The 27,443-nt window shown below is 48.7% G+C and overlaps 1 protein-coding gene across 1 annotated transcript in view; it reads right to left on the reverse strand.

The window, feature by feature from the left end:
• Positions 1-61: 61 nt before the first annotated feature.
• CLCN1 (chloride voltage-gated channel 1) overlaps positions 62-27,443 on the reverse strand; it is a 31,061-nt gene continuing 3,679 nt past the window's right edge. The window contains 21 exon segments of the mRNA XM_040643881.1: positions 62-2,323; positions 2,795-2,881; positions 2,972-3,076; positions 5,952-5,990; positions 6,240-6,319; positions 6,658-6,769; positions 7,072-7,316; positions 10,438-10,571; positions 10,812-11,025; positions 12,826-12,936; positions 13,126-13,195; positions 17,611-17,760; positions 18,014-18,098; positions 18,415-18,516; positions 18,738-18,822; positions 19,121-19,246; positions 24,432-24,510; positions 25,532-25,609; positions 26,737-26,754; positions 26,757-26,872; positions 27,118-27,246. Of these exon segments, the coding sequence (XP_040499815.1) occupies positions 1,946-2,323; positions 2,795-2,881; positions 2,972-3,076; positions 5,952-5,990; positions 6,240-6,319; positions 6,658-6,769; positions 7,072-7,316; positions 10,438-10,571; positions 10,812-11,025; positions 12,826-12,936; positions 13,126-13,195; positions 17,611-17,760; positions 18,014-18,098; positions 18,415-18,516; positions 18,738-18,822; positions 19,121-19,246; positions 24,432-24,510; positions 25,532-25,609; positions 26,737-26,754; positions 26,757-26,872; positions 27,118-27,246 (2,543 nt within the window). The 3' untranslated portion in view covers positions 62-1,945.

The following is a 27,443-nucleotide window of genomic DNA, read 5'->3' on the forward strand; positions in this document are numbered from 1 at the left end:
TGTGCAGGAAGAGGCTGTAGGGGGTGGGGTGGGGGAGGGTTGCTTTTCCTTTGGGGTTAAAGGCTGTGCAGCACGTTTTCCAACAGTCCTGGAACAGGGCTGTTTTTATATTCTTGTGAATGAAACTGCTCTTGCTAAATGATTTTCCTTTGGTGGGGGGTGCACTTTCATTTTCAAATCACTTTATTAAAGAAAAATCCAAATCTCCCATTCTTCCCCTTCCACTGCCCCACTTCCTCCCAGGCCTCCCTTCTTATCCTTGTGCTGAGGGGGTGGCTCTTGGCGAATGAGTGTATGACCTTCTCTTTGCCCCCACCTCTACATCCCATACTCTGTCTTCCAGGTCTGGGAAATATCCATTTTTATGGCCAGTCTTAGCATGTTTTCTTAATGTGACATTCCCACCCCAGGCCCAAGAGAGATTCTATGACATATATTACAGAGAGAATTATATATAAATATATATATATAAATATTATAGATTATATACACATGGGCACGGGCTCAAATGCCCACTGCCAGTCCCCCTGCCCAGGCTGCACTCTCTCTTGGCCTGGGTGGGGGGAGGGGACGTCTTGTTGGAGAGGGCTGCAGGCTGTGTTCAATGGCACTAAACAGAATGTGGTGGCACCTCTGACTATGAGTGTCTTCTTTGGGGGGATGATGGAGAGTGGGCACAGGGGAGGGGAAGGAGGAGAATGTCAGAAAGGGGGTACAACTGCAGAACTAGACAGGGACCAAAAGGAGGGAGGGAGGGAGGGAAGAAAGCCTTGGTCGTGGAAGTGAGGGCTGCTGGAGGCTCAGAGCACCCAGGACAGCTCCATAGGAAAGACAGGCTAACGACAGGCACCCTATTGCTCATGTGGGGAGGATAAGGCTCTGACTTCCCTGGCGTGGGAAACATCAAAGAGGTCAGCCATGTTGACATTGAACCCCTATCTCCCTACCTCCAGAAGAGGAACACAAAGAACTAGTCTAAGAAAGGCTGGTGTCTGAGTGACCCAGTGACCTGGCTGCCCTGAGCCTTGGTTCTTGGCAGGAGAAGCCACGGCCATAGCAGCTGGAGAGCACAGCGGACCCTGGGGCAGGAGAAATCAGTGAGGACAGTGGGGAGGGGGTTGAAGTTCCCAGGGGGTGAGCTGGAACCTGGAGGGTGAGGAAGCTGGTTGGTGTGAGACAGGATGGATTTGGGCCTGAAGGAGGCGTAAGTGTTCAGCAGCAGGACACCCGCTCCCTGCACAGAGCCCTCTGCTCTTGGGGGATGCTCCTCCTTGATCTATGCCATGCTGCTCACCCTGGGGTGAGGAGGGGGCGATGGGACTGACCGGCCTTTCACTGCCCTAGTGATGGCCCTTGCCTGCTGAAAGGTATTGGGAACCAGGATGGAGTGGGGAGGCTAATCCAGGGAGCAGATGTGAGCAAGCAGGACAACAGGGCGGGGGGCTCTGAGAGAGGGGTATGGATGATTCGCCAGCATACTCTGGGCCATCAGTCTGTGCGGCCATGAGGTGCTCCCCTGTCCTCCACAGGCCCCAGTCATTGCGGGCCCCCCCTGCGGAGCCTGGTGGACATGGGGCAAAGCCAGGGAGGTGTTGGGACAAGACACCAGGGGACTGCAAAGGACTGAGGGGAGGCCAAGAGAGGCAGGGTATTTCCCACCCACGTACCAGGAAGGTCGGGAAGCCCCATGACATAGCAGACCCTTCACTGGGGTTAGAACCCCCTGCCTGCCTGGCCGAGGACTAAACAGCTGACTGAGGCTACTCTCTCTGCCCACATTGTGACCTTCTTCTAAGCCGGTCACTAGCACATTTTAAAACTCCCGGGAGGGGCCAGGACGTTGGTGTGATCTCTCCAACTTCAGGACATACCCCCCCCCACCCCCAACAGATCCAACCTCTGGCCTGGGCCTCTGACAGTCTTTAAGACGAGGTCCTGGAGGTGGTCAAAGGATCAGCTCGTCCTCATCCTCCTCATCAGTGGATCGCAGACTGGGGCCCTGCAGGATGTCAGCCAGCTCCTCCTCCGGCCCCGGACTCTCCACCAGCTCCAGCTCCTCCAGCTCGCCCTCCACCTTGTCTGGAGCCACCGAGAGCGAGAGCGGGGGCTGTGGGGAGGGGGAGGGCACAAGGCTCTCTGGGGAGGCGGGAGCCCCGTCCCCTGACCCAGCAGCCCCAGTTCCATCCTCAGGCAGGCTCCAGGCCTCCGTGGGAGGGGGCAGGCCCCCGGGGTTCTTCCGAGTTGAAGTTGTGCTCCGGAAGCTGGCGAGGGGAGGACGGAGCTGCACCCCAGACTTGGTGTGCCCCTCAATGGCCTTCTGCAGCTGGTGGGGAGAGGGCAAGGGGGTACAAAATTGGGAAGAGAAAGAAGAGGGGATAGCATGAGACCAACAGGCAGGAGAGAGGACAGATCTGTACAAGGAGGAGGAGCAGGAAAGACATGGAGCAGCACGAAAGGGGCATGGTGGGGCGGGGGGGGGGAGACGCGTCTGTGGATCTGCGAATCCCAAGCTCCTCTGACAAGGCCCCTTCCTGGTGACCCTCAGCCACATCCCATCTCTCCCCTCCTTCCATGGCCCTCCCCAGAGCACACACATGAAACTGTGACTCATGCCCTGAACCCTCATCCCACCCCACCCCCCATGGAAGGTCCCGGGGGCATTCCTCTCCACCTGCCACAGGCTCCCCCCATCCCCTCCAATCTCCACGTGAGACACCATCCCCTCCCCACCCCCACCCCCTTATCCTGTGCCCACTCTTCCTCCTGCAGCTCCACGGGGACCTGTCACATTTACCTCTTCCAACGCCAGCACGCCCCTGAGCTTCCCCATGCTGGTCACATAAGCGAGGTGGAGGCCAAGGAGAGAGAACAGCGTGTGGGTCTGCGGGGACACAGCAGCACGTCAGCGCGTGTCCACCCCAGACCTCCCCTGCCCTCCACAGCCCTGAGCAGTCGGGGGGCAGGGACTTGCCTTGTGCAGCGATGTCTGCTCCACCAGCTGGAAGGGAGATTGGTCAATGCAGCAGTGGTCAAAACAGACAGGCTGGCTCAGCTGCTCCTGCTCCCAGGTCTCAATCTGCCAGGCAGAGTAGGGCAGTCACTCAATATCACGGAGCCCCCTCCAACCTCACTCCTGCAGCTTGACCCCAAACAGCCCTCCTAGCCCCAGCCCAGACCCCCAAATAGCAATGACCTGTCACAGATCCTCCAGATCACTAGACCTCCTCACTCTTCCCAGCGGCTGGTCCCTCTCCTCCCTCACCAGGTCCCGCATCCACCTTCACCCTCAGGCGCTTAGAGCAAGGCTGTCTTCTTATCCTCCAGCCCTTCCACCCCCTGGTGCCCTGAGCACTTGTCACTTCCAACCCCTCTGTCCAGTCTTGTTTCACCACTCCTGTAATACCCACTGCTCGGGGAAATGAGGCGTGCCTTCCAGAAGCTGCCTTTGCTCTTCTGGATTCCCTTTATTGCCCTCGTTGCCCCCACCCTGCCTGCACACTGTTCTCCTGACGCTCCCGGGAGCACGATTTTTCCGTCCCCTATCGTACTTTGCTGGTCTCTCCTTTTCAGAAATGACATGGGTCATGCTCAGTCTCTTCTTGCCACTTGTCTTACCTCTGCCTACAGGGCAGAGTTGAGGACGTAACCCCTTAAGAGTGTTACGTGGGGTTGCCCCCCGCATGTTGTGCAGAATCAAGCACATTCGTCTCTTACGGATCACGGCAACTATCTGCTGATTTGAAGAGCTATACTGAATCACGCGGTACTTGGTTGGCTTGAGTAAAACCATTTTTGTTTTGTCCATGACAGAAGCATAAAGGCATGAAGGCCTTAACCTCCTCTTGATTTTAGAGATGCACGCTGAAATCCCCAAGGTTCCAAATAATCCAGGAGAGCTCTTTCATAACTGAATCTAAAATTTCCTGAAATCTCTTTCCAGTCAGCACCCTCCGAACACTGTACTACTTTATTTTCCTATTTGTTCAAATCTGCATGTCTCAAGCTTCAGAGACGGTCTCCGAAGGCCGCCTCCTAGTTCTGGTGCCCAGTGTGGAGTCCACAGCGGCGTGCTCTCCATCTGTCCCTTCCTGGCTGTTCTGGACCGCAATCCCACCTCCTCTAAACCTCGCCTGCCCTGGCTGAAGGTTCACACCGGGTTTGGCTGGCCCTCACAGCACAGGACGGATGACCACTCAGCAGGTGTGCTGTAGACATGATTTATTTGTAGGACCCTTGCCAACCCTGGTGTGGTGGGTCCTTCCTCCCGGACCTTTCTAGGACCATTTCCTGCCTTCCCCAGTGCACATGCACCAAGCACTTCCTCTGGGCCAAGCATTATTCAAGCTGCTTTACATGTCCTCACTCATTGGATCACCCCCAACAACAGAGCACAAAGTGCAGAAGTAGTCTGCCCAAGGTGACACAGAGCTGGAGCCAGGCTACCGACCGTGTTCCAGGAACCCCCAGCTTGCATCCCACGGGGCGGGGGATGTCTGCCTTGGGGTCTAACATGTCCCACTACTTGCAAAAGCTCAGCCCCGATACCAAACTGGAGCTCTAACTGTGTATGCTCCTAACAGAGGAGCAGAATGAAACAAGACTCTTCTGCGGGTGTCACCTGGATATTGCCAAAGGTGCCTCCTCGATCTCATCTGAAAACCAAGTTCAAAATATCCTGAATTTTTACTCCTCTGGGATCTTATCCACCTAGAACGTTCCAGTGGGTGACATGGGAGCTTAGATACCTAAAGTCTTCTTTGGGAAAGACATAAGCTAAAAATGGATGCTTTGTATTTATAAACCCTGGTCGCACTTTATTTCCAGTGGTGTTAAGTACCCTCACTGGTCAACTAGCTGGCTTTCCCTCTGGAGCACTTTTTTAAAGAGTACGATTATTGGGTTAGGACTGGAGCAAGGCCCTCTTCAACCATAGTTATGACCCATCTGATTCCTGCTTGGGGGCAGAAGCAAGAGCTGTTCTTTTTCCTATGTGCTCATCGATCTTTCCATTAAGCATTGATCAAAAGGGTATGTGTTTTGAGGGATGACAAGGGGAGAAGGGGAAGTCTTCCCTTCTCTCCTATGACTTCCCCCCCATTTAGTCCTAACAACCAATGAGATGTTTATTTAAAAATTAATATCCACTCTGATTCTTTGTTATCTACATACTTTTAAAGCTCTGTCTTTTCAGCCTCCACAGGGGGCCTGCATTCTTTTATCAAATGAAACGGCTGCTAATGGACTGTTGTTTCTCTGCAGCCCTGGGCTCTGTTCCCATCCGGACTGGATCAGGACCACTGCTGCCTCCTCCAAATCATTGCTCCACATCTGTCCGCTCCTCACAACCAAGCCCACTCAGGGCTGGATTTTCTCTCTCATGGACTCAATCACTATTTTTTTTAGGAAATAGGTGTTTGTCCCAATGAGACACCGCTGTCAGTATTTGCCCTCTGTTTTCGGTTCTTTCCAGTCTCGCTTCCTGGCATTTCCTAGCTGTCCACTGTCTCGGGGCCCTGAGCAATCCGGCACTGTACCCTCCAGCAGGCACCGACCGTCTTCGTTCCCATGCTGCTCTTCCACACTGGTCCGTGTAACTGCTGGCTGCCTGGTGCCATCCCATGGCAGCTGAAGCTCGTCCTTCCTGCACGGCCTCCACCTGGTCCAGAACGTCCCTAATGTCTAATAAAAGATCTAAGGCTTATCTTAGCTTTGTGGTCCCATCCATGTGTGGAGGCTCTAAACCTTTCTTTTCTGATCCCTCTGAGACCACCACCACGTTTCCCCCACCTCTGAGTGAGGGGCCCACCCCTTTCTCCATAATCCTCACTCCCAACCTCTCAAAATGCTTTCTGGCCTAGACTCGCATCCTACTCTTACAAGAACACAGTGAAGCAGATGGGCGAGGTCTTCATTGGACAGAACGATCCACCCCAGATGGCTGTTTCTCTTACCTCTTCAGGTGACATGTTGTCCACTAAATCCGTTGACTCCTAGAGAAGAAAGCCACAGGTCCAAGTTCTTTCCCTTTTCTCCCCACGGCAGCTGTGGTTCCACTGGTCATTAGCAACCCTCACAGGCCAGGGCCACAGACGCCTGCATTCCTGCTTGTCCCTCCTGCCCCAGGATGAAACTTCTTCGTGCTGGGACCTCCTCCTCCCTGACTTAAGGACCATGGGTTTCTCAGTCGTCAGTGGCATGGTCCTTTCCCTGTCTACCCTCCACAGCACATCTGCTCTCACCTGGGTTGTTTTCTTCTTCGTGGGGCGAGGTCTGCCCAGTAAGCAGCGCAGCAGGGACCGAAAGACAGAGGGTCTTTGACCTGAGAGGAGTGGCAAGCGGATGGAAATGGAAACAAAGTCATATCTGGCCTGGGAGGAAATGGCGGAGCGGTGGGTGGCTGGAGGGGCCCCTGACACTTTGCCGCACACCGCGTGTTCTTCCCAGATGCCGCATCTCCATAGATACCCCTGTTCTACCCTCCTAAATCAGCCCTTGCCTCTACCCCTTGGGGCAGTAATATGGAGACACAATGATTAGGACTCCCTTCCCACCCACCCCTGCCCTCATCCCTCCTCATAGTAGCAGCCCTGAGGTGGAGGAGAGCCCAGAGAGAACCCACGAGGCATGAGTGAGGGTGCATGCTGGGACAATCTTCACCTGCAGGCTCCGGGGCTTCTGGCTGCTGTTTGTGGCTGGGCAGGGGCCCATTGGACTCTTCGGGGGACAATGGGGCAGTAGGAAAGGGGTGAGGAGGAGGGGGAGGAGGCAGCTGTAAGGAACAATAAAAATTCTCAGTCCTGGAAAAGAGGCTGCCTAGTGCTTTCCTGCCTTCATCAGCTGGTGTCCTGGGAATTCTAGCTACATCCATTTGCTCCCATACCTGTTCAGAACTCCTATATCCCTTTGAATTCTCATTGGTATCATCATCTGCAGCCTGATCTCCTTTAGCCCCCAGCCACCAGGTGCACTGGTCTCTTTGACTTCTTCAGTGACCAGCATCTCCTCTCCCTCTTCCTACTTTCCCTTTGCCCCAATCTATCCTGCTCCCCCAGCCCGTCCCTGCCTGGTCACCTCAGGCTTCCCAGAGACGTCGTCGTCTTCATCCTCATCCACAAAGGCAAAGGACTCCCTCCGGCCCTCGGGTGAGATGTCTTGGTGTCCCTTGCCAGCTGGCCGAAGCTTCCCGTCGAAGGGCAGCTCAGACAGCTTCCTGGCCATGTCCTGGGCTGCCCGCAGCCTCCGCTCAGGGCACAGGTGGTGCTGCAGGAGGGACTGCAGCTCTGAGCGCTCCACAGAGCCCAGCAGGATCATTGAATCTGGGGGAGAGCCAAGCTCAGCCTGGGCCGGTGCGATTCCCCTCCCTCCTCCGCCCAGCTCCACAGGATTGGGTCGGGGACAGAAGCTGAGCACCTCTGCTTCTTTTTCCAGCTTTTACCCTCTCTTCCTGAAAACTTATTTCAAACATCTTCCAGGATTGACCTCACTCAATCCCTTTTATTTCAGTCATTTAGCACTTAGAGACCCAAGTGATAGTATGCTAATTGGTGTTAATTTATACTTATTTTGATGCAGCCCTTCCTTATACGGGTTGTTTGTAAATAGGTGAACTTGGTATTAAAATAGCTAATCAACTCTGTCTCAAAAAAAAAAAAAAAACACAAAACCGAACAACTTCAAAAGCCATTTATATAGACTGTGATGTGAATATACTTTGAAAGAAGTCTACAAGGATATCTGATGTTTAATCACTTAAACATATAAATACACACACACACACACACACACACACACACACACACACACATATAAACAAAATGCCAACTTTTCCTGGGAAGGTCTTTCAAATATGGAAATTCTGCTACCATAATGAACATTTTTGTTGTTTTAAGCCCATAAAATTGCAGCAGTGTTATTAAGGTAAATCTTACCATCAGGTCTTCGTTGTTACTATGAAAACCCTTCACCTCCTTGGCTGTACCCCTGCTCCAATTAAAGCCACTGCTTTAGAGACCACTTACAAAGTATTTGGGATTTGGGAAAAATATTAAAATGAATCTAACTTGAACAATATGGACATTCTGATTAGCTGAAATCAGGGACTAACAAATTTACTGGCTCCAAATGGCCCTACATGATTCTTCTTAATTACATGAATTCAAACATCAGGCAAGTATTTATTTAATATCTAGTAAATACCTAGAAGGAGGCAGTCTGAAGGAGATAGAAGTTATAGCCTCTGCCCTCAAAGAATTCCTAATCTAGTGAAACATAGATATAAACTCCAATAAGAAATAATATAGGGATGCCTGGGTGGCTCAGTTGGTTAAGGCTCTGCCTTTGGCTCAGGTCATGATCCCAGGGTCCTGGGATTGAGCCCCGCATTGGGCTCCCTGCTCAGATGGGAGTCTGCTTCTCCCTCTGCCTGCCACTTCCCCTGCTTGTGCTCTCTCTGTGTGTCAAATAAATGAATAAAATCTTTTAAAAAATAATAATACAGGGGCGCCTCGGTGGCTCAGTCGTTAAGCATCTGCCTTTGGCTCAGGGTATGATTCCGGAATCCTGGGATCGAGCCCCACATCAGACTCCTTCGCTGGGAGCCTGCTTCTTCCTCTCCCACTTCCCCTGCTTGTGTTCCCTCTCTCGCTGGCTGTCTCTCTCTCTGTCAAATAAATAAAATCTTTAAAAAAATAATAATAATAATACAGAGCAGGATTAAGTGCCAAAAGTGGACAGAAAGGATGGTGAAGGAAGTGACATATGAAAGCACTGCTTTAAGACCATTCATTCAATAAATAAATAAACAAATAAGTAAGTAAATACAAATTTTAAAAAGGGGTGCCTGGGGGGTGCAGTTGGGTAAGTGTCCGACTCTTGGTTTCAGCCCGGGTTGTAATCTCACGATCGTGAGGTCGAGAGCCGTGTAAGGCTCCGGGCTCCGTGTGGAGTCTGCCTGGATTTCTCTCTCTCTCTCTCTCCCTCTACCCCTCCTTCCTGCTCTTTCTCTGTCTGCCTCTAAGAATAATATATAAATCTTTTAAAAAATTAAAAAGAAATAAAACCATTCACTCCTTCATACAGAACTGTTTCATCTGTTGGGCACTGAAGCACAGCTACCATTTAGCTCAGCAGCCGAGACAGCCACATAAGGGGCTCCAGGTTTACAGCTGAGCCTTACTATTCATGAACTCCCTGTTTGCGAATTTGCCTCCTGGCTAAAATACAAGTATTTGTAAACTGTAAATCAGCGCTCAAGATGCCTTCACCATCATTCACAGACCTGCGCAGAGCAGCAAACCACTACAGCCTCCCTGTGCACACGCTCCCAGCTGAGGTAAGAAAAGTGACATTCTGGGACACCTGGGTGGCTCAGTTGTTAAGCATCTGCCTTTAGCTCAGGGCCTGATCCCAGGGTCCTGGGATCGAGCCCCGCATCGGGCTCCTCTGCTGGGAGCCTGCTTCTTCCTCTCCCACTCCCCCTGCTTGTGTTCCCTCTCTCGCTGGCTGTCTCTCTCTCTGTCAAATAAATAAATAAAATCTTTAGAAAAAAAAAAAGCGACATTCTGCTTCCTGTCTCAGCTCTCATATTATAAATAAGCATTCTTTTCATGGTCCATTTAATGCCACATCTTCACATCGTTGTTGATTTTGTGTTGGTGATTTTGCTGTTTAACATCCCCCCTCCACCCCCCGCCACCCCAAGCAGGAAGGCTGTGATGTGCCTTATGGAGAAAATACGCCGCTAGGTAAGCTTCGTTCAGGCATGAGTTGTAGCCCTGCTGGCCATAAATTCTAGTTAATGAATCAATAGTATATATTAAATGAGGTGTCTTTAAATTAGAGAGATACACATAAAATAAGTTTATGCATTCATTGGTTGAAGAAAACGTGACCAGAGGAACCTAACCCTGTATTTTCTCCAGGGCAACAGTTCCATATAGTATCCCTAATTCAGTGTTCATGGCTACTTTAGAGAACATAGCTGCAATGACTAATGAGCATCGGTTGTAGTTCTCTAATGGGATTTTTTTTTAAGATTCCTTTATTTTAGAGAGAATGGGGGGAGGAGCAGAGGCAGAGAAAGAAACCCAAGCAGAGGCCCTGCTGAGCATGGAGCCCACTTCGGGCCTGATTTCATGATCCAGAGATTATGATCCACAAAGTACGACCCCAGCTGAAATCAAGAGTTGGATGCTCAACCGACTGAGCCACCCAGGTGCCCTCTCTAACTGGATTCTTAATTATCTTCTTGTGCTCATGTTCTGGCTGTATTTTTCCTTCTTAAAGATGATCGTGCTCCCTAAGGAACACAGGCTGGGTATCCTGTGGCAGACTGGGTGGTCCCTAAAGATAAGCCCACACTACAGCGCCGCCTCCACCTCTGCGGAGCCCTCGTTCAGGTCACTAGCTCAGGAGTCTGCTTCCTTTCTTCCCACTAACCTTTTGAATCAACCAGTGGTAAAGTCTTGACTGTGGTGGTCTGGAGCAGGTTTTGCAATTCCCCGTACGTGCAAGTAGCTGAAACAAACTTCACATCACGTACCATGATGTCCTCAACAAAGATGGTAAATTTGCTATGGGGGAGAAGGCATGGGGGGTTAGCCCCACCATATGTTGTTCCTTTGCTGTCCCTCCCATTCCTCCCGTGAGCTTTGCCATGCATTCCATCACTCATAATATTCATTCAGTACATGGGAACATAAAAATAAGTAAAAAGCAGTGTTTCCAGATGTTGATCCTAATCTCAGTCTTGACCGCAGAAGCTCCCACCCCCACCCAATCAAGTCTGAACTAATTCCAGCTGGTGCCCTAACCTGAGCTGGTTCCAACCAAGGTCAGGCAAGTAGGGTAGCTTCTTGACCTGGATGATGCTGTCATAGAGGGAGGGCTGCAGGCTCTGAGCCACCATGTTGGCCAAGATGACAGCCACCATCATGGGTAAGATGTGGGCAATCTGACCCGTTAATTCGAAGCAAATCACAGCTGTGGAGACTGTGTGGGATACTGCACCAGTCAGCGCTGCCGCCCCTGGAATGACACAGGAATGTACCGATGGGTTAGGGCTGCCATTCGTGGCATGGAGGGCATGTGGGGATGTGATGGGAGACATGATCCTCGTCAGTGCCAACACTCCTGACATAACCATCTGTCAAGAGTAGGGGCTAGAAAACTGTTAGCACATCATTTTGATCTCATTCTATGTCCTTCGGCAATTTACAAAATCATTGTGCGTACCCAAATCTTCATTTGTAAAATGAAGATAGTGATGTCCTATCTATTCCTTGCTTTTGAAAGTTTGGATCATTCTTTTTTTCTTCTTTTTTTTTTAAAGTAATCTCTACATCCAACATGGGGCTTGAACTCACAACCCTGAGATCAAGAATAGCATGTTTTCTGACTGAGCCATGCAGGCACCCCAAAAGTTCGGAGCATTCTAAAACCCAGTGACAGCATTTTCCATCAGACCTCAGGTTTTGATGTCAACAATTTATGAGTGAAGAGAGTCAAAACCCAGGACTCATGCTGTGGACCTGGAGCAATGACACCTGTGTCAGACCCTGATTCTACAATTTCTCAACTGTTTAAGTAGAACTCGATTCTTCTGGAATCCCATACTCTCATCTCTAAGGTAAGAATGTCATTAAGTAAGTTGTAAGGCCCTTGTAGATCTAAAACGTTATGATTCTATTAACTCTTTGGAAACAGAATCTTATTTGTTTTTCATTATGTTTTCCCATCAATGAAAATAGTCACTAGAAGGTATACATGAAAAGAGAACAAGAAAAAGACAGAAAAGAGAGGGGTGCAACCTACAGAGCATGTGACTCTTAATCTCAGGGTTGTGAGTTCAGGCCCCAAGTTGGGTGTAGATCCTACTCAAAAAAAAGAAAATCACAAAAGAGAAAAACTGGAAGGAATAATTCTACAAGATGGTACACATGATATGCTTCAGAATGTGAACTGTCACAGGAGATTTGTATCCTGGGAAATGTCCATCAGGAGGATGGGGTGATATGTGAGAGACATGAAGATGGGGAATAAGAGCAGATGACTCTTATTGGTGAAAGAGGCTTTTGTAAATGTCTGTGATGGGGGAGTAAGATCACCATATGCACTGGAAAGCTGCCTAATGCTTCTGTATTTAAGGGAGGCATGGCCTTAGATGTTATGTGGTTTTGGTGAGGAAGAGGAGGAGGGCAGAGGCATAACAATTTTGAAGATTATACTGGCCACTGTGTTTGTTAGACAGGGTTTCAGTCGGATGGGATTGTGGATTTAATGAGAAAAAGATTATCACAGATTCTCAGAAAGTTAGGGCAGTAAGATATCTCAGAAGTCATTTTACAACAAAAACTCAGGGGCAGAAAGGTAGCTAGCTTGCTCCGCAGTCATCCAGGCGACACGTGGCAGGGATGAGTACAGAGCCTGTGTTTCTTAGTTCTTAGTCATGTACTCTGAAGTCCTGTCAGTCTTAGCACATCTTCAGGTCGGCAGTATCCAAGCCAGTCACCCACACTGGTGTTTCTGTGATTCTTTGGAAGGAAGGAAAAAATCCTTTCCAAACGTTCAGGCACAATCCTAGGTAGATGCTTTCATTCTTATTATCTTGTTTAATCCCAATAATCCCTTTTCTACATAAAGAAACTAAGGCTCAAAACATTCAATAAGAGCTAATGAGAGTCAGAACCAAGGGTTGATTATTTGAATAAAAGTTGAATCAGACAGCATAAAATTAAAACCGCATCGTGTAGTTTGTCTGGAATAAAGATATCATGGAGGGTTTGAGTGTGGCTATTAGGGGTTACCAGAGGGTGGAATGAGTCTCACCAATTACTGCATAGCCCCCGGGTAGGATCTTGTAGATGATGTCATCAAATAGGATACCATCAGGGAATAGCATGGCCATGATCTCTCCTACCAGCCTTCCAAATGCAGCTCCTAGAGGAAAGACAAAAGGAAGGAAGGTGTTGAAAGATCCAAGTTCCTTATCCTCTATATTTCAGAGCCAATCACTTCTTGGGTACTAAGACCAAATACAAGCTCCTGGCATTCCAGTCCTTTCCTTAATTTCCCAGTACCCTAGATTGCAGCTATCAGCAAGGTCCCAGGCTTCCCATCAGAACTTACCTAGCACAAACACAGGCATGAAGCCTCCGCAGGGTATGGGCATAGTGGTGGCCACGATGGACATCCAGAACTGGGGTAAAAAGAGGCATCAGGACACCCTCTCAACTCTGCCCAATACACACATACATACTCCACTCTCTCCTCACTTCCAACCCTCCCACTTGCCTCAAGAGTCACAGAAACTGTGGGATAGCTAATCCTTCCAGAAGCCATCTGGTCTGCACTCTTCCTCCAGATCCAAAAAACGTGGAGTACTCACTCAGGCTAAAAGACCACCAAAGACAGCACTATAAGAAAGTTCCTCCTGATGATTCATGCCCTGAGCCGAAGGCAGACGCTTAATGACCGCGTTACCCAGGTGCCCCCTGAGTCATTTTTTTTTATATCAAATCATATTAAGCAGAAGTTCAAAAGATCAGATCTATCCTAGCCATCCTGGAAGGGCACATTGAGAAAGCTAGCCAATGGAATAGAAAAGATCTCGAAGGCCAACTTTGTCAAGTAGTATTCCAACAGAAACCAAGACAATTTTAGCAAAAGCAACACACAAATTCTGTGGCAAAGAATGTGGAATGATTGAGAAATAGAGTGGAAAAGGGAGTACTGGTTGAACTTTTGAAATATCTGTAAAAGAAGTAAAAATATAAGACACAGCATGTAAATTTAGAAACAGGTTTACATATCACTTCCAAAATAAGTAAGCCAATCTTACAAAAGGATCTCAAACTCATGTGGTGAAAGATGGTAGCAGCTAAATCAGAACAAATTGCCAGGCTCGAAATATTTGTAATTGAAAATCTGTACCAAGTGCATTGTAAGCTAATGAGAAATACATTTCTTACTATTCTGAACCTTAGAAAGATTCCCTCGAGCCAGGGCTGATGTCAAGAGGCCATGACAAATGCTCTGAGAAGGCTTCATCCCAGAAGCTCCGAGATGAGGCAAAATGCATACTTCTTCATGTCAGAATATGACCATGCAAAACAGCTGAGAAGTGCAAAGTCAGATGTACAAGTGAAGAGAATATAGACTGAGAAAGCCTTGAGTATAGAGCAACCGTGTGTCTTGTTTTCTCTGCCTGCTTTCAGCCCTGGCGTGGTGCTCATCAATGCAGGTAGGATGTAGGTAGGTCACTGGGGAGGGAGGGAGGGAGGGAAGGAGGGAGGGAAGAAAGAAGAGAGCTTGGTCAAATAGTGTCCATACAACACAGAAAATGCTTCTCAGAGCTACTATTTGCTGAAACACCCAACAGAAATGCTCATTGGGGAATTTGTTGAAACTGCAGATGACTAGACACCACATCAGTCTATGTGGACATGGAGTTCTGGGCACTCGCACCTTATTTAACCTTTGCAAATGATTCTGACATATAACAATTGGAGACCCCTTGAATGATTTTGTAACTTCTCTTTGGAGTAAGCACATGAAAGCCATATGGGATTTTGTAGGCTGGGTTAATCTGAAAGCTCCAGTAATACAGATTATAGGTGGCTGGTAGGTATGATTTCAGAGGATGAATTTTGGATTATCCCTCAAGATATGTGTTAGAACAGATGAGGATCAGAGGGCACTGAAGTGATCAACTCCTAAGGACAAAGAATGACAGGAGCTTAGCAAACTTTTTGAGCTATTAGCACATGAAAGGAAAGATCCAGAAGCAATGTAAATAATGTAGAACACAAATAACTCTTGAGAATTTCAACACCCAGTTCTAGAGAACTGGGAAACTAGAGACCCATCATGACAGATTCCACTTTATTTAGACCCTTCACAGAAGGAGTGCTATGGAGAATTCTACAGAGCCTCAGGCTATGCTCATCAGTGATATTAGGTAATGACTTTAGACTTACTAAAAAGGGAAACTGAGAAGTTGTAATTTTATTCGTACCCATTGTAGCAGCTGCTGACTTACAACATGATGATATTGAGGAAGACGGAAGTTCCCTTCATCAACAGCTGACAGAACCTTATTGCCTGTATGGATACCGCCAGAAGCCCACACAGGCTAAATTGCAAAGCAGACTGTGGAAAAACAGTTCTAGACACTTTCATATTCTAATTTGTCTATGTAGCCTATTACCTACACTTAGGAATAAATAAAGGGATGGATGCATATGTGTCCAATAATAGAAAAGTGAAAATGCTGGAAGCAGTGATAATTGGACAATATGATGGATTTATAGCAACGCGTGGTGTTACGTTTATAAATATTATGGAATGGCATAGGCCTGATGCAAATTGTGGGGGTTGAAATATAGCCCGGGAAATATGTGAGTTTCTTCCCCTGTTATGCTTATGATGTAAACATTATCAAGGATGTGATTCAGTGAGAAATTAATAATAGTGACATACAGTTGAGTCCTGCTATATAATCCAAGTAGGTTTCTCAGAATACACTTTAATCCGTGAAGTCAAATGCAGATATATACTTGGGAATCTGGGGAGGTGAGGTGAGGTATAGGAGAAATGTTGAAAAATATACAGTATTTTGTTTCTACAAAACTTTGCAAGAGCTTGACATTTTAAAAGTATGTATGATCCCAAAGTTACCATATAGTTCAGCCTAGAGGAACATCAGGAAAACACAATCATTATCCTTGAACAACAAATTCTGGGATGCTATCAAAGCTTGGACTTGGCTACTTACAGGAAGCTGGGACTTATAAGTTAGAGAAGAGGAACTCTGTCTTGAAAGCCCAAAAGTCAATTCCCTAACAAGGCACCGAGAACTTATTTACAATAAAAATATCAAATCTTTTGAAGGAAGACATAAAAAAGACCTAATAAAGCAGGTGTACAAAATATGGAAGCTGTCGACCCACTGAACCCGCACAGAGTGGAATGGGAAAGAACATGCACAGATACAGCTTCCAGAAACCCGGAGCAAATCCTGAGAATATAAGTCACAGAGTTGGAACCTGGTGTGTCAAGCACCTGGTGTCTTTAATCACAGGATCCTTGACAAGTACATTAAAGGAGGAGCCAAAAACAAAGACATTTTTTTCAACCATAGCATGAGATTTGCAAAAGTTCAACAATCCAATATTATATATTTGGCACACGGGAGGTGTGTAATAATATTTATGGAATAAATGAACCCACAGCTATTATAATGTAAATATAACTTAGTGACTCATATCCTGGGAAAATATAGATTCACAAAATGTATTATGAATAAGTGAATAGCAAGGTATTCAAAAGCATGAAAGTTCAGTGCGGACAGCCTTTTGAATAAGAACCCTAATATACAGAGGAAAATGTTGGATCATTCAGGCAAGATATACCATTTGCAATCACTGAAAAAGAAACGAAAAAAAAGGGAAAGCAGCAATTGTAATAGATGTCACAACTGGGGGTGGAAATAAAAATGTCTTTACATAAAGCAGTGACTGAGGAGCCTATGAAGACATGGTCCTCGACTGACAGACATGGAAGAGGCTAGCTTTGGTCTCCTAACTGAAATAAGGAGAAAATGGCTTGAAAGTGACAAAATCCTTACAGCCTCACCACCAAAAGAGGGAATAATAACATGTATAAAAATGACTTATGGGGCGCCTGGGTGGCTCAGCCGGTTAAGTGTCTGACTCTTGATTTTGCCTCAGGTCATGATCTCAGGGTGGTGGGATCTAGCCCCAGGTCAGGCTCCATGCTCAGCAGGGAGTTTGCTTAAGATTCTCTCTCTCTCTCTCTGGGGCGCCTGGGTGGCACATCGGTTAAAGCGTCTGCCTTTGGCTCAGGGCGTGATCCTGGCGTTACGGGATCGAGCCCCACATCAGGCTCCTCCGCTATGAGCCTGTTTCTTCCTCTCCCACTCCCCCTGCTTGTGTTCCCTCTCTCTCTGGCTGTCTCTATCTCTGTCAAATAAATAAATAAAATCTTAAAAAAAAAAAAAAAAGATTCTCTCTCTCTCTCCCTTTGCCCCTCCCCAAGCTCACGAGCTCACACTCGCTCTCTCTCTAAATAAACAAAATCTTAAAAAATTATTTATAGTCACTGATAAAATTGAGTTAAATATTTTATCTCTTTGGCAATTCTAGGAAAGAGATTATCCAGTAGATGGGGAAAAAATGGATAAGCAAATCATCTAAAGATGGATAATCAGATACAGGAGAATGAAGTACCTAATTAATATGTGGGGGGATTTGGTTAATTTATGTCAGGTATTTACACAGTTATCTATATTGCTCAACCCTGTCTCGTCCTTGTTTACTAGGCTGCTGTGATGTCTTAATCATTTAGCAAGTGGAACTTAAGCAGGCTTATGGTAATTATGGCAACATCGCTAAGTTGACATGAAGGGAGCAATTAACCCAGATATCGGCTCACTTCTATAGGTGAGCAACGTACCTAGGCTGGTTTCATAGCTATTATCTTTTCAAGTTGGACAAAGCCCCGATAAAGTTGTACCCTCTCCTACCCTATCCACACCGTGGGTTCCAGGTTGAAAACAGAAATCTAAGAGGTCAGGAGTGCAAGGAGGGGTACCTTCATGATAAAGAAGAGGAAGATGATGATGACCACGTTGACCTGTGGGTGGATCCACACAGCCGACCGGCCCAGGCTTTCAGGGTCACCCACATGCTTTACCCAAGTGTTGTTGTCAAACAGGGTACTGATGGCTTCACGAGGCATCAACTGTGAGAGGAGGAAGCAAAAGGGGGCAGGTCTCCAAGGACATCCCGTACTAGCGCACTGTACAGAACTGCTCCCCCGGTCTCATTGTTTAAGGGGCTCTCTTGCTCTTCTCTCGGGGAGAGCTTCTACCCTTGGGCAAAAGTGCTCAGAAGCCTGAGGGATGTCTGTGCTGTGGCCCTGCCCTGGCTGAGTCCCAGTCATGTGCTCAGTGACCTGACCGCCCTCCCCCCCACCCCGACTCCCTGGAGCTGACCTCTCCAGCCATGAATTGACCCATTCCTGGCGGAAAGGTGAATGAGGCGATGATGAAGGTGACTATTCCGGGATACAGCAGGCGGCTGAAAAAGAAACAGATTGGAGCCCCCCCCGCCCCAAGTTAGCCTCAGTGGATGCCACACTGAGCTGGTGAGCTGGGCCTCAGTAGCCCACTGCAGCCTCAGCTCTTTAAACATGGAATGTTCTTGTTCTTGCCACCAAAAAGCAACCTTCAAGGGGCAGACCATGCCACTCGCTTCCTATGTGGAGTATCTGGGCTTCTATATTTCATCGCAAGCCACCTAAAGGCAAGGACGGTCTCTGACAAACATTAAAAGGGAGGGGCTCATGGAGAAAGCAGAATGGAAAAGGGTAGGACACAGAAGGGCAGTGACTCACTGCTTCGCCAGAAATTGGCTGAGGGCCTTGTTCTTTCGGACACCGAGCATGACTTGGCGATGCAGGTACACAAATACGGCTCCCAGGAAGCCACAGCAAATCCTGAGGGCGTAAGTTATAAAGCAATGGAACCCTCTTCCTGGACCTGCCCGCAGCGGGTAACAAACACCAGGCGTCCACCCTCCCTTTCTGCCCTGCTGCCCGCAGCAACTCACACTTATCCACGTCTGTCCCACTTTCTTCCAGCCGGGGCCCCTTCCAGCCCGAAGCTGCCCCCTCCCCTTGCTCACCAGTTCCCGAGCAGAGCAGCCGACCCCACTAACCCGATGATGGCGAAGGCTGGGAGCTCCTGCAGGTCAAAGGGGAAATCCATTCGGAAATTGGTTCTGAAGAGGGCAGTGATGGTGACTGTTGAATGGAAAGGCCAGGCATCATGGTGGGAGCGCCACAGAAACCCGGGGGGAAGCCAGAGTTATCAGCCGAGGGTCAGTGCCTTCCTTCCTCTAAGGCCGCTGGCTCCTCTTCCACTGAGTTTCCAGTTCATGCTTGAACACTGCCCTCCTAATGCCATGACCTAGATCTTTGCCCTAGATCCTTGGGCCTTGGGCCTACTTCCCAAATAATGCCATCCCTTCCTTTTCTAAACTGCCCCAAGGAGCTTCCCTTCGTGCCCCAGTTCCAGCCTCCACCCTGGCTGCCCTGTTACCCGCATCCTTGTTCCACACAGCCAGCACGCGGAAAACAAAGGCGCTGAACGTGGCCGCAAAGAATCCTCGCCAGTAGTTCCGCACGGCAAAGTAGGTAGAGGTGACCTCGATGCTGAACAGCACTCCTGCGGGGGCGTGGAGGTGGTCAGGTGCAGACAAAAGTGAGAGGCTCTCCTCCACACTCCCACCCTGCGGGCTTGAGGTGCTTTTGCTGAACCCGGAATCACGAGGGAAGCAGTGGTGGGAAGTAATGGTCTCCTGGAACCTCGTGCCCTAGACCATACACTTGCTCATGCTGGCAGTTGTTTGTAGGCCAGGCATGTGGGGCAACAAGATACAGAGAGGAGCGGAGGGGAGGTGGGGAAGGTGGGGCTGGGGGAGGCATGGTCCTTGACCAGCAAACCAGGAAGGTCAGGTGGTCCTGCCCTCTCTCCCCCTTAGAAAGTAGAGTTGGGTGGGATTCACAATTGTCAGAGATCCATAGTTACACAAGTCTGCAGAGAAGTTATGAGAGAGAACATTTCCAGAGTGGGTGCTCAGCAGAGTGGGCAAGCAGAGCTCAGGATTTATACGGACTCTCCTTCACATTCACTTCAATCTCTTCTCCCTACTTCCTCCTCCCCTGCACCATATACCTTCGGGCAACTTTATAAGGAACAAATACGCAAACTGAACACGAAAAGGCTTCATAAGAGCTGACAATACTCAATATTCCAAGAAAAGGAAGCAGAGGATTCACCCAGAGTTTTAAAAAATTAATATTAAAAACCTGACTTAAAAGAACCAAAACAAGGGGAAAAACCAAGAGGCTAGAAGTTGAAGAACAATTTTGCGTAAGAAAGGTCAGTGAGATAGAAAGCAAGCTAATCGAAAGCCCTAAATAGTACTGTTTCCGAGAGCAGGTGGTGGAGTGGAAAATGAGGAGGTAGGTACATAGACCAATAGCAAGCATGGGTAGGGACAGAGCAAGGAACGCGAAGGGGGGCATAAAAGCAAGATGTAAGAGATGGCAAAGAAAGGAACCTCTGAACGTATTAAGAATAAGGAGTGGACTTTGATTAGATGCAAAGTAAAAATTGACAAAATGACCTAGCTAAGCCTCATCTTGATCAAAGATGAGGAGAAACCAGGGAACTGAGGCATATCATCAGATGAATGGAGAAGAGGCTTGACCCCATGAGAGACCATCAACCAGATGAGGTTTGACTCCCCCTTTCTCCCCATGGCGGACGGTTGCTGGCCTAAGACCTGCTCCCGTCTTCCCCCTCAGGTAGCATCTCACACCCGAGCCATTTTTTCTCCCCGTTTGTATTCCAAGTCACATTTCTCGAATCCCTCAAGATGTCCCCCCTCTATTTCACAGGTAACAGTCACAGCAAGTTACTTGCACCAAAGGGGCGGCGGCCCAACGGTTACTCCCTTGTAGAGTAGCTGCAGCATTTGGCCGAGGGTCCCCTAGGGGTCAGCTCAAATGCCACCCTCTCCCAGAAGGCCTTCCCAGTGCCCCTCGCCACGTAGAAAGGGCCCCTCTCTCACCCTCCTGTCTCAGAGTTTGGGACTATTTGAGCACTTGCTCTTGCAGACGTCATGATTTGTTTCCATCTCTGAGTTCTCCCTAGGCTCGAAAATTCCATGGAACCCACCACCTGATACCATGCCTGGTACATCATCAGGGCTTAGTGTTTGTTTTGTGGATGAACAGGAGAGGAGAGGACGAGAGGGAAAGAGAACAAAAGAGAACAGAATGGGTGAAATTTCAGAAAATGAAGCGAGGGATGGGGGAATTGGGGGCAGAGAGAGCTGCCAGCCACCCCTTCTGCCTCTGCTCCTCAGATCACATCAGGTGAGACAGCTGCATCCTCAGGCTAAAAGGACCATTTGACACAGGGGGGAAGCAGGTGGAGCAAGTCTCTCTCTTTTTCTTGACCAGTAATAAAACCAAAGTCAGTTGTGATTTGTTGGGGTGTAAGCTATCCAACTTATGAATATTTTACAATCATTTTTTGAAACCCTAGGCTAGATTTTCTTTCCTACGAGGTGGTTCTGGGATGCTTTCCCTAGCAGTCTGTCACTGTATCCTCAGGAATGAGAACTGATTTTAATATTAGTCTGAGCCAAAGAGAAAATGTGCTGCTAAAAGCAAACAAAGCCTTACAAACACAAACAGCTTTTGGAAGCTCTCTGGTCTCTGAGGTTCTGCAGTATGGCTCTCTTCTGCCACCCTGGATGTTCTCTGTTCCCTGCTTCCAGCTCCCTTGCCTCTGCCCAGGCCAGGGCCCTGTCCTTGGCGTCCTGCTCTTGCTACTCACAGACACACTTTCTCAAATCCACTTATGCCCATGGCTTCAGCTGCTGCCTCCATGCTACTGGGTTGCAAAGCAATGTTTTCAGCTCGGTTCCTGAACTTCAGCCTCACCAATCCAGCCGCCTATTTGGTATAACTTGGATATGCCACAGGAACATAAAACTCAACATATCTAAAGTAAAATCAGGGGCACCTGGGTGGCTCAGCTGGTTAAGCGTCCAACTCTTGACTCTTGGTTTCGCCTTGGGTCATGATCTCGTGGGTGGAGGGATCCGGCTCAGTACTCAGCAGGTAGTCTGCCTGCTGATTCTTTCCCTCTGCCCCTCCCCCACCTCTTTCTCCAAAATAAGTAAACAAATCTTTTTTTTAAAAAAAATAAAGTAAAATTGATCAACTCCTCCAGACCTGTTTCACGTCCTATATTCCTCATCTTGCTTACTAGTACTGCTGTCCATCCAATTTTCTTTGAAATAAACTTTAGGAGCTGGCCCAAATTGCTCTTTCTTGCTCATCCTTTATAACCTCGCATAAAATCAACGTCCAGTTTCCGTCAATTTGACTTCCTATCGCCTTTACGTATCATCCTCTTCTCTCTCTCTCCTCTGCCTCCATCCAGTTCAATCTCTCATCATCTAGCATCAGGGCTATGACAATAGCCTTCTTGTTAATCTCGGATGAATCCTGCTAATCCACAGGCCAGTTCTATTCCACACACATCTGCCAAAGGGATTGGACAAATGTGCACAGTTTGTCACGTCACTTCCTTGTTCAGAATTCTTCCATGGCTCCCCTTCACCCTGGACAGCATTTCCCAAAGTCTACCTGTGAGATACTATGAGTCTCATGAGAAGTTCCTTGCAAAAAGAATTCCGTGGGAAATGCCAAATTTGAGCCACAATTTGCATAGTCATGATGCCTGCCAGCATATCCAACATTCTGATAACTTTTCCAGTTTAAAAAAAAAACCTATCTGTTTAACATAGTATTTTCCAACTTATCTGACATTGGGACCCTTTTCACATGTTACATCGATTAACACTGTGGAGAACTATGTTCTGTAAAACACATTTGGACAAAGTCTAGCCTGGAGAACAGAATCTACATTCTTGTGCGTGGCCGCTGAGGACCTTCATGACACAGCCCCATTTCACATGCAGACTCATTCCAGTTCCCCTGCATCCTCCAGCAATTCCCTCATCTACTGTGATTCGAGCCTAGAGCACCCAGATCGTGACTACATGATGCCGTTTCTTCTGTCCAGAGTACCCTGTCCTCACTCTTCCTTGCGCTTTGCTCAAAATGCCCTGGAGACACTTCTCTGCGGGGGCTGTGAGGCTCAGTTCGTCTGCCCGGCCACCCTTTCAGCTGTGAGCACCTGAGATCCCGCACAGCACCCAGACGACAGATGAGGGAAGCAAAAGGATGTTTGTTGTTTTAGCAGAATGTTGAAGCAGATTTCTTTCATTAGTGTGAGGAATTAAGAGTTGGCCATATAGTGAATAAATTACCTTATTACTGATGTTTTTCTTTCAGGATTATTCTATGGTCATTAAAAAAAAGAGAAACAATCAAATAAAGCTACCTGCTAGGACCTTTATTACTTGTACTCAATATAAACATCCTGAAAATGGGATCTCAATTTTTCAGTCCCGAACCTTTTCTTGCATCAAGAGGCATGTTTTAACAGTAACTCTCTTATCTTTCCTATAGTCTACACTGGACCAAGAGAAACCTTCCTCATTCATCCTAGAAATTCCAGTTTTATGGAAAAAAATAAAACAAAAAAACAGATTCTCTTCATTTTAAAAGAATCTGACTGATTAAAAACAAAAATTTAAAAAGTCTACCTGTCTAAAAATGTTTTTTAGATCTTCTGGATTTGTAAGGTGAAAAGAGTAAGTAAAGGTGAAAGTGGGTATAAATGTAAGCGTGTAACGTCTGATGCGTACAGAAATTCAAATACACCCCTCACTCGTGGGAACTAGTGACTTCAAGGACAAGAGCTGAGGCCACAAGTGCAGACAGGATGCTAGCTGATATGATCTCCTTGAGCTGTGCATGCGGACGCCGCGGCAGGACAAGTGAGCAGGGCGCATTTCCATTCACTCTGAATGCTTAACCCTATGTCATTCCTGAGCCAAGCCACTGAACACTCCTCTGCGAAGGCACTGATGACATTTTCGTAATTGAAAAGATACCTCTAACAGGAGGTGTGTTTAAGAAGCATAGGCTTTTCCTGCAATTTTGTTTCCCCAGTTGTCAACGTGGTGTCCTTTTTATCACTGATGAATCCAATGAATGATCCATGTAATCCCTCTGTGTTAATCTCATTACAGCTCACACTGGGGTGTAAATAAAGAGGTACAACAGCTTTCTCTGTCTGGACAACATTTGTTAGTGTTCCAGGACAAAGGTAACAGTCTGAAAACCACCCTTGGCCTTCCACGTGCAGAAAGAGCTAACCTCAGGTTTAAGTTGCCATCAGAGAGCTACAGGGCTTTAACTCCCATTCAAAGCCCTTGTGAAAGCCGACCGTGAATCTAAGTAAGGCCCACCTACACCCCCGTGTCCTGATAGCAAGCCCAAATGGAAGTTTTCCCTTGGAGAACAAACTGCGGAGAGTCCCTGGTAGAAGATGTAGTAGTAAGTGGAGGTAAACATGTCCAACAATATCAACAGGCTTTATTCAAGACAAGTAGGGGAACAGAGAGGCTGCCTGGGTTTTCATTTCTGGCTCTCCCACTTGCTCGAGTCTCTTACCCTCTCCGTAATCATTTTTCTCCTCCCTCTCCTCTGCACCGTGGGTCTCATATGGCTTTTAGCAGGAGTGAATGTAGAAAGATGCTTAGAACATCACTTGCACATAGTAAATGCTCAGTAAAAGTTTGCTATTCTTGTCATACTTTCGTTTTAACTGGTAATATCGCACTTGGGGATGCTGACAAAACCTGGCTAGGGAGCAAGCCCGGGCAGCGGACTGATGTAGGAGGGGGTAAATCACTTGCCTCCAAGCGGCGTCCCAAAACAACAGCCGACTCCTACCGCGCAGCCCACCGTCAGCATGTCAGTGTAATAGTATGGCTGCTACTAGGGGAGAGACAGACAGACAGGCAGATGGGAGGGGCAGGGACGGGGAGCAGAGAGGAACAGAGAACAAGCAAGGGTGGGGAATAAGGCAGGAGGAGAGGCTTAAGTCACAGGGAATCAGAGTGGTCCCCTCTCCCCCAGTGATTCCCAGGCCAAGAGAAACTCAGTTAGTTTGGCAAACAGGAAGTGACCTCATAGCGCAAGGCCAAACATAGAAAATGAAATAAAAGATAAATATGTGGAAGGCAGGTCAGCTAATAAGTGATCATCAGAGAGAGGGGCTGGAGGTGGGGATGCCCCGTGCAAGAAGTGTCAGTAGCAAGAGAAACAGAAAAGACTTCAGACGCACAGTACCAATAAAGCCTGCATAAAACAGCCACCAGCTGCAAAGGTAAACATAGCCCTTTGGTAGAAAAGTATAGGTGCCTGAAAACCAGGGGCTGTGATCTGGGTCACTCCTTGAATGCTCACCCACCAGTCCCTTTGGTGAGCACCCTCTCCACCCCAAAGCTTAGGCAGTCATTCCAACCCCCTTCCAAGCCATGCTTGGGCAACAGGGGTAGGGAGGAAGTGGGACTTGCCTCCGATAGGGGCTGCAAAGCAGCATCCCACGCCCACCGCGCAGGCCGACACCAGGAGATCAAGCTGCCCAGACACGGTCTGCAACAGAGAAGCACGCAGGACTAGGAGGGTAGAGGGCTGGGGCAGGCAGCAGTGCTCACGAGGGATGGGGTGGGGGCTAGGAAGACAAAGGGACAGGGGTAGGCAGGAGGGCAGAAGAGGAACTGGCCAGGGTGCAGGCCCAGAGCAGGGGCGTGGATCAAGAAGGGAGGGGTGTCCTGGGACAGCAGTGGCAGTGTGTGGCTGGGATAGGTGGGTGGGATGTGTGTGGAGGATAAGGGAGCGTGGGTTAGCGCAGTGCCCCCCTTCAGCATCACGGCCAGCCCAGCGCAAAGGCAGCCCTCCCGATGCCCTGAACACACACAGCCCCTCCCTCGTTTTACTTTCTCAACCTTACCTCATAGACGCCACAGAATATCGACATAAACCTGCTGAGGACAGCGGCACAGATGCTGGCAATGTGGACAAAAGGGCCCTGGGAGAGAGAAGCAGGGGATGGATCAGGGGCCGGGGGTCCAGATGGGGGACCGTGTGGCATTCCATGGACAAGCTTTATGGCTCCAGGCACCGAGCTAGGTGCCCAAAATACAGCAGTGAGCAACACAGAGGGTGTGCCCTCGGGAACTGCATCCCCAAGGGGAAGGGAGGGGCTGGACCAGCATTTCAGGGATGCTCTGGGGGGAGAAGATGAGGGCACGTGAGGGGAGGAGGAGGCAGGACAGACGAGGGTGCGATGGGGGACTAGAGAAGGTGCTCGGCTGTCAAGATTGAGTAGTGTCTCCACTGAAATAAGGTTGTGAGCCACGTGTGTGTCAGAAGGAAGAGGGGACAGCAAGGGCAGGAGCCCTGGGACTGGAACAGCTTGTGTGATTGAGGGATAGAAAGAGCTTGTCACCCAAACACAGTGAGCTAGGGGCAGCTTGGGAGGATCGGAGACCAGGCAGAAGAAGCCAGGTCAGCACAGGTCTCCTGGGCGCCAGTAAGAAGTAGGGATTTTAAGAAGACTGGGAAGCCATTAGAAGTTCTGAAGCAGATGTCAGCCAGTACTGATTGCATTTTGAAATCTGACTGCCGTGTGGATTCCCGATTGTAGCAGGACAAGAATGCACAGGAGCGGAACCTTGGAAAAAGCAGTGTCTTTCGGGGTCTCAGCTTCCGCATATTAAAACAAGGAAATTGGTCCAGAGTGTCTCTAAGGCAGTGGTCTTCAACTGGGGGAGATTCTCTACACCCCCCACCCCGGCGACATTTGCCAGTGTCTGGAGATATTCTGATTGCCAAAACCAGGGGGCACTACTGGCATCTAGGGAATAGAGGCCAGGGGTCCCACTAAACCTCCTACAATGCCCAGGGCAGCCCCTCGGAACCAAGAATTATCCAGCCCAAAAGGTCTACAGTGCCCAGGCTGGAAGACTCTGCTCTAAGTTCCTACAAGCTCGGATGTGTCTGTCATTCTGCCTCAGAACTAGGACCTTCCTGAGTATTGATTTCCCCTCCCTAGTGCCCCTTGGCACTGGCTCTCCCCGTGCCAGGGCCCACGTCTGCTCGGAGACCGCCCTCTGGGCTCAGTGCTGCCCTCTGCTGGAGTATTGGTGGACCTACCTCCTTCCCTACAGGAANNNGCCACTGCCCAGCCCTGCAGTCAAGGCCACAACCTTGGCCACAAAGGCCTTGAGGGTGAGATACTCTTTCAGGATCACCCCACGGAGTATTGTCTTCATTTCAGGGATCCCAGAGCCTAGGAGGGTCAAAGAATGATTATGTGCAGCTTCCAGCTAGAGGTTCAAAGGGAGATGAACGTCCAGACAATGGCCATGGCCATGGGGGTGAGTCGGGGAAGAGGCGGTGGTGGGGGAAGATGGCAGAGCAGAGGAAAGGGCTGTCAGTAGGGTTGGGCGAGGGAGGAAGTGGACTGGAAAGGTCTGCAGGCCAATAAGATTGTGCTGATGACATGACACGGGGAGGATGTGGGGCCGTTCTCACCTACAGCCTGGGGAGAGATGAGGTGGCAGAAGAGGGCGCTGAAGAGGATGAGAGTTAGCGGGAAGGTGACCCAGACAAGGTACTGCAGAGGCACGTTGGGCTGCATCTGGTAATAGGTCCACTTGTAGGCTGCAGAGACATGGGCCTGGGCTCAGTCCCAGAGAGGCGGGAATATCACTGCTCCCCCACGGCCGCAGCACACTGGTGTGCCGTGAGCGTCCTCACACCCTAGCAATCCCTTTTGACTTCACAAGATGGTGCTGTTCTCATTGCCCATGGGGGAACCTGAGCTGTGAGAGGTGATGTGACCTGTTCAAGTTCCCACT

This window comes from Ursus maritimus, unplaced genomic scaffold (genome assembly GCF_017311325.1).
Source record: "Ursus maritimus isolate PB19 unplaced genomic scaffold, ASM1731132v1 scaffold_3, whole genome shotgun sequence".
NCBI lineage: Eukaryota > Metazoa > Chordata > Mammalia > Carnivora > Ursidae > Ursus > Ursus maritimus.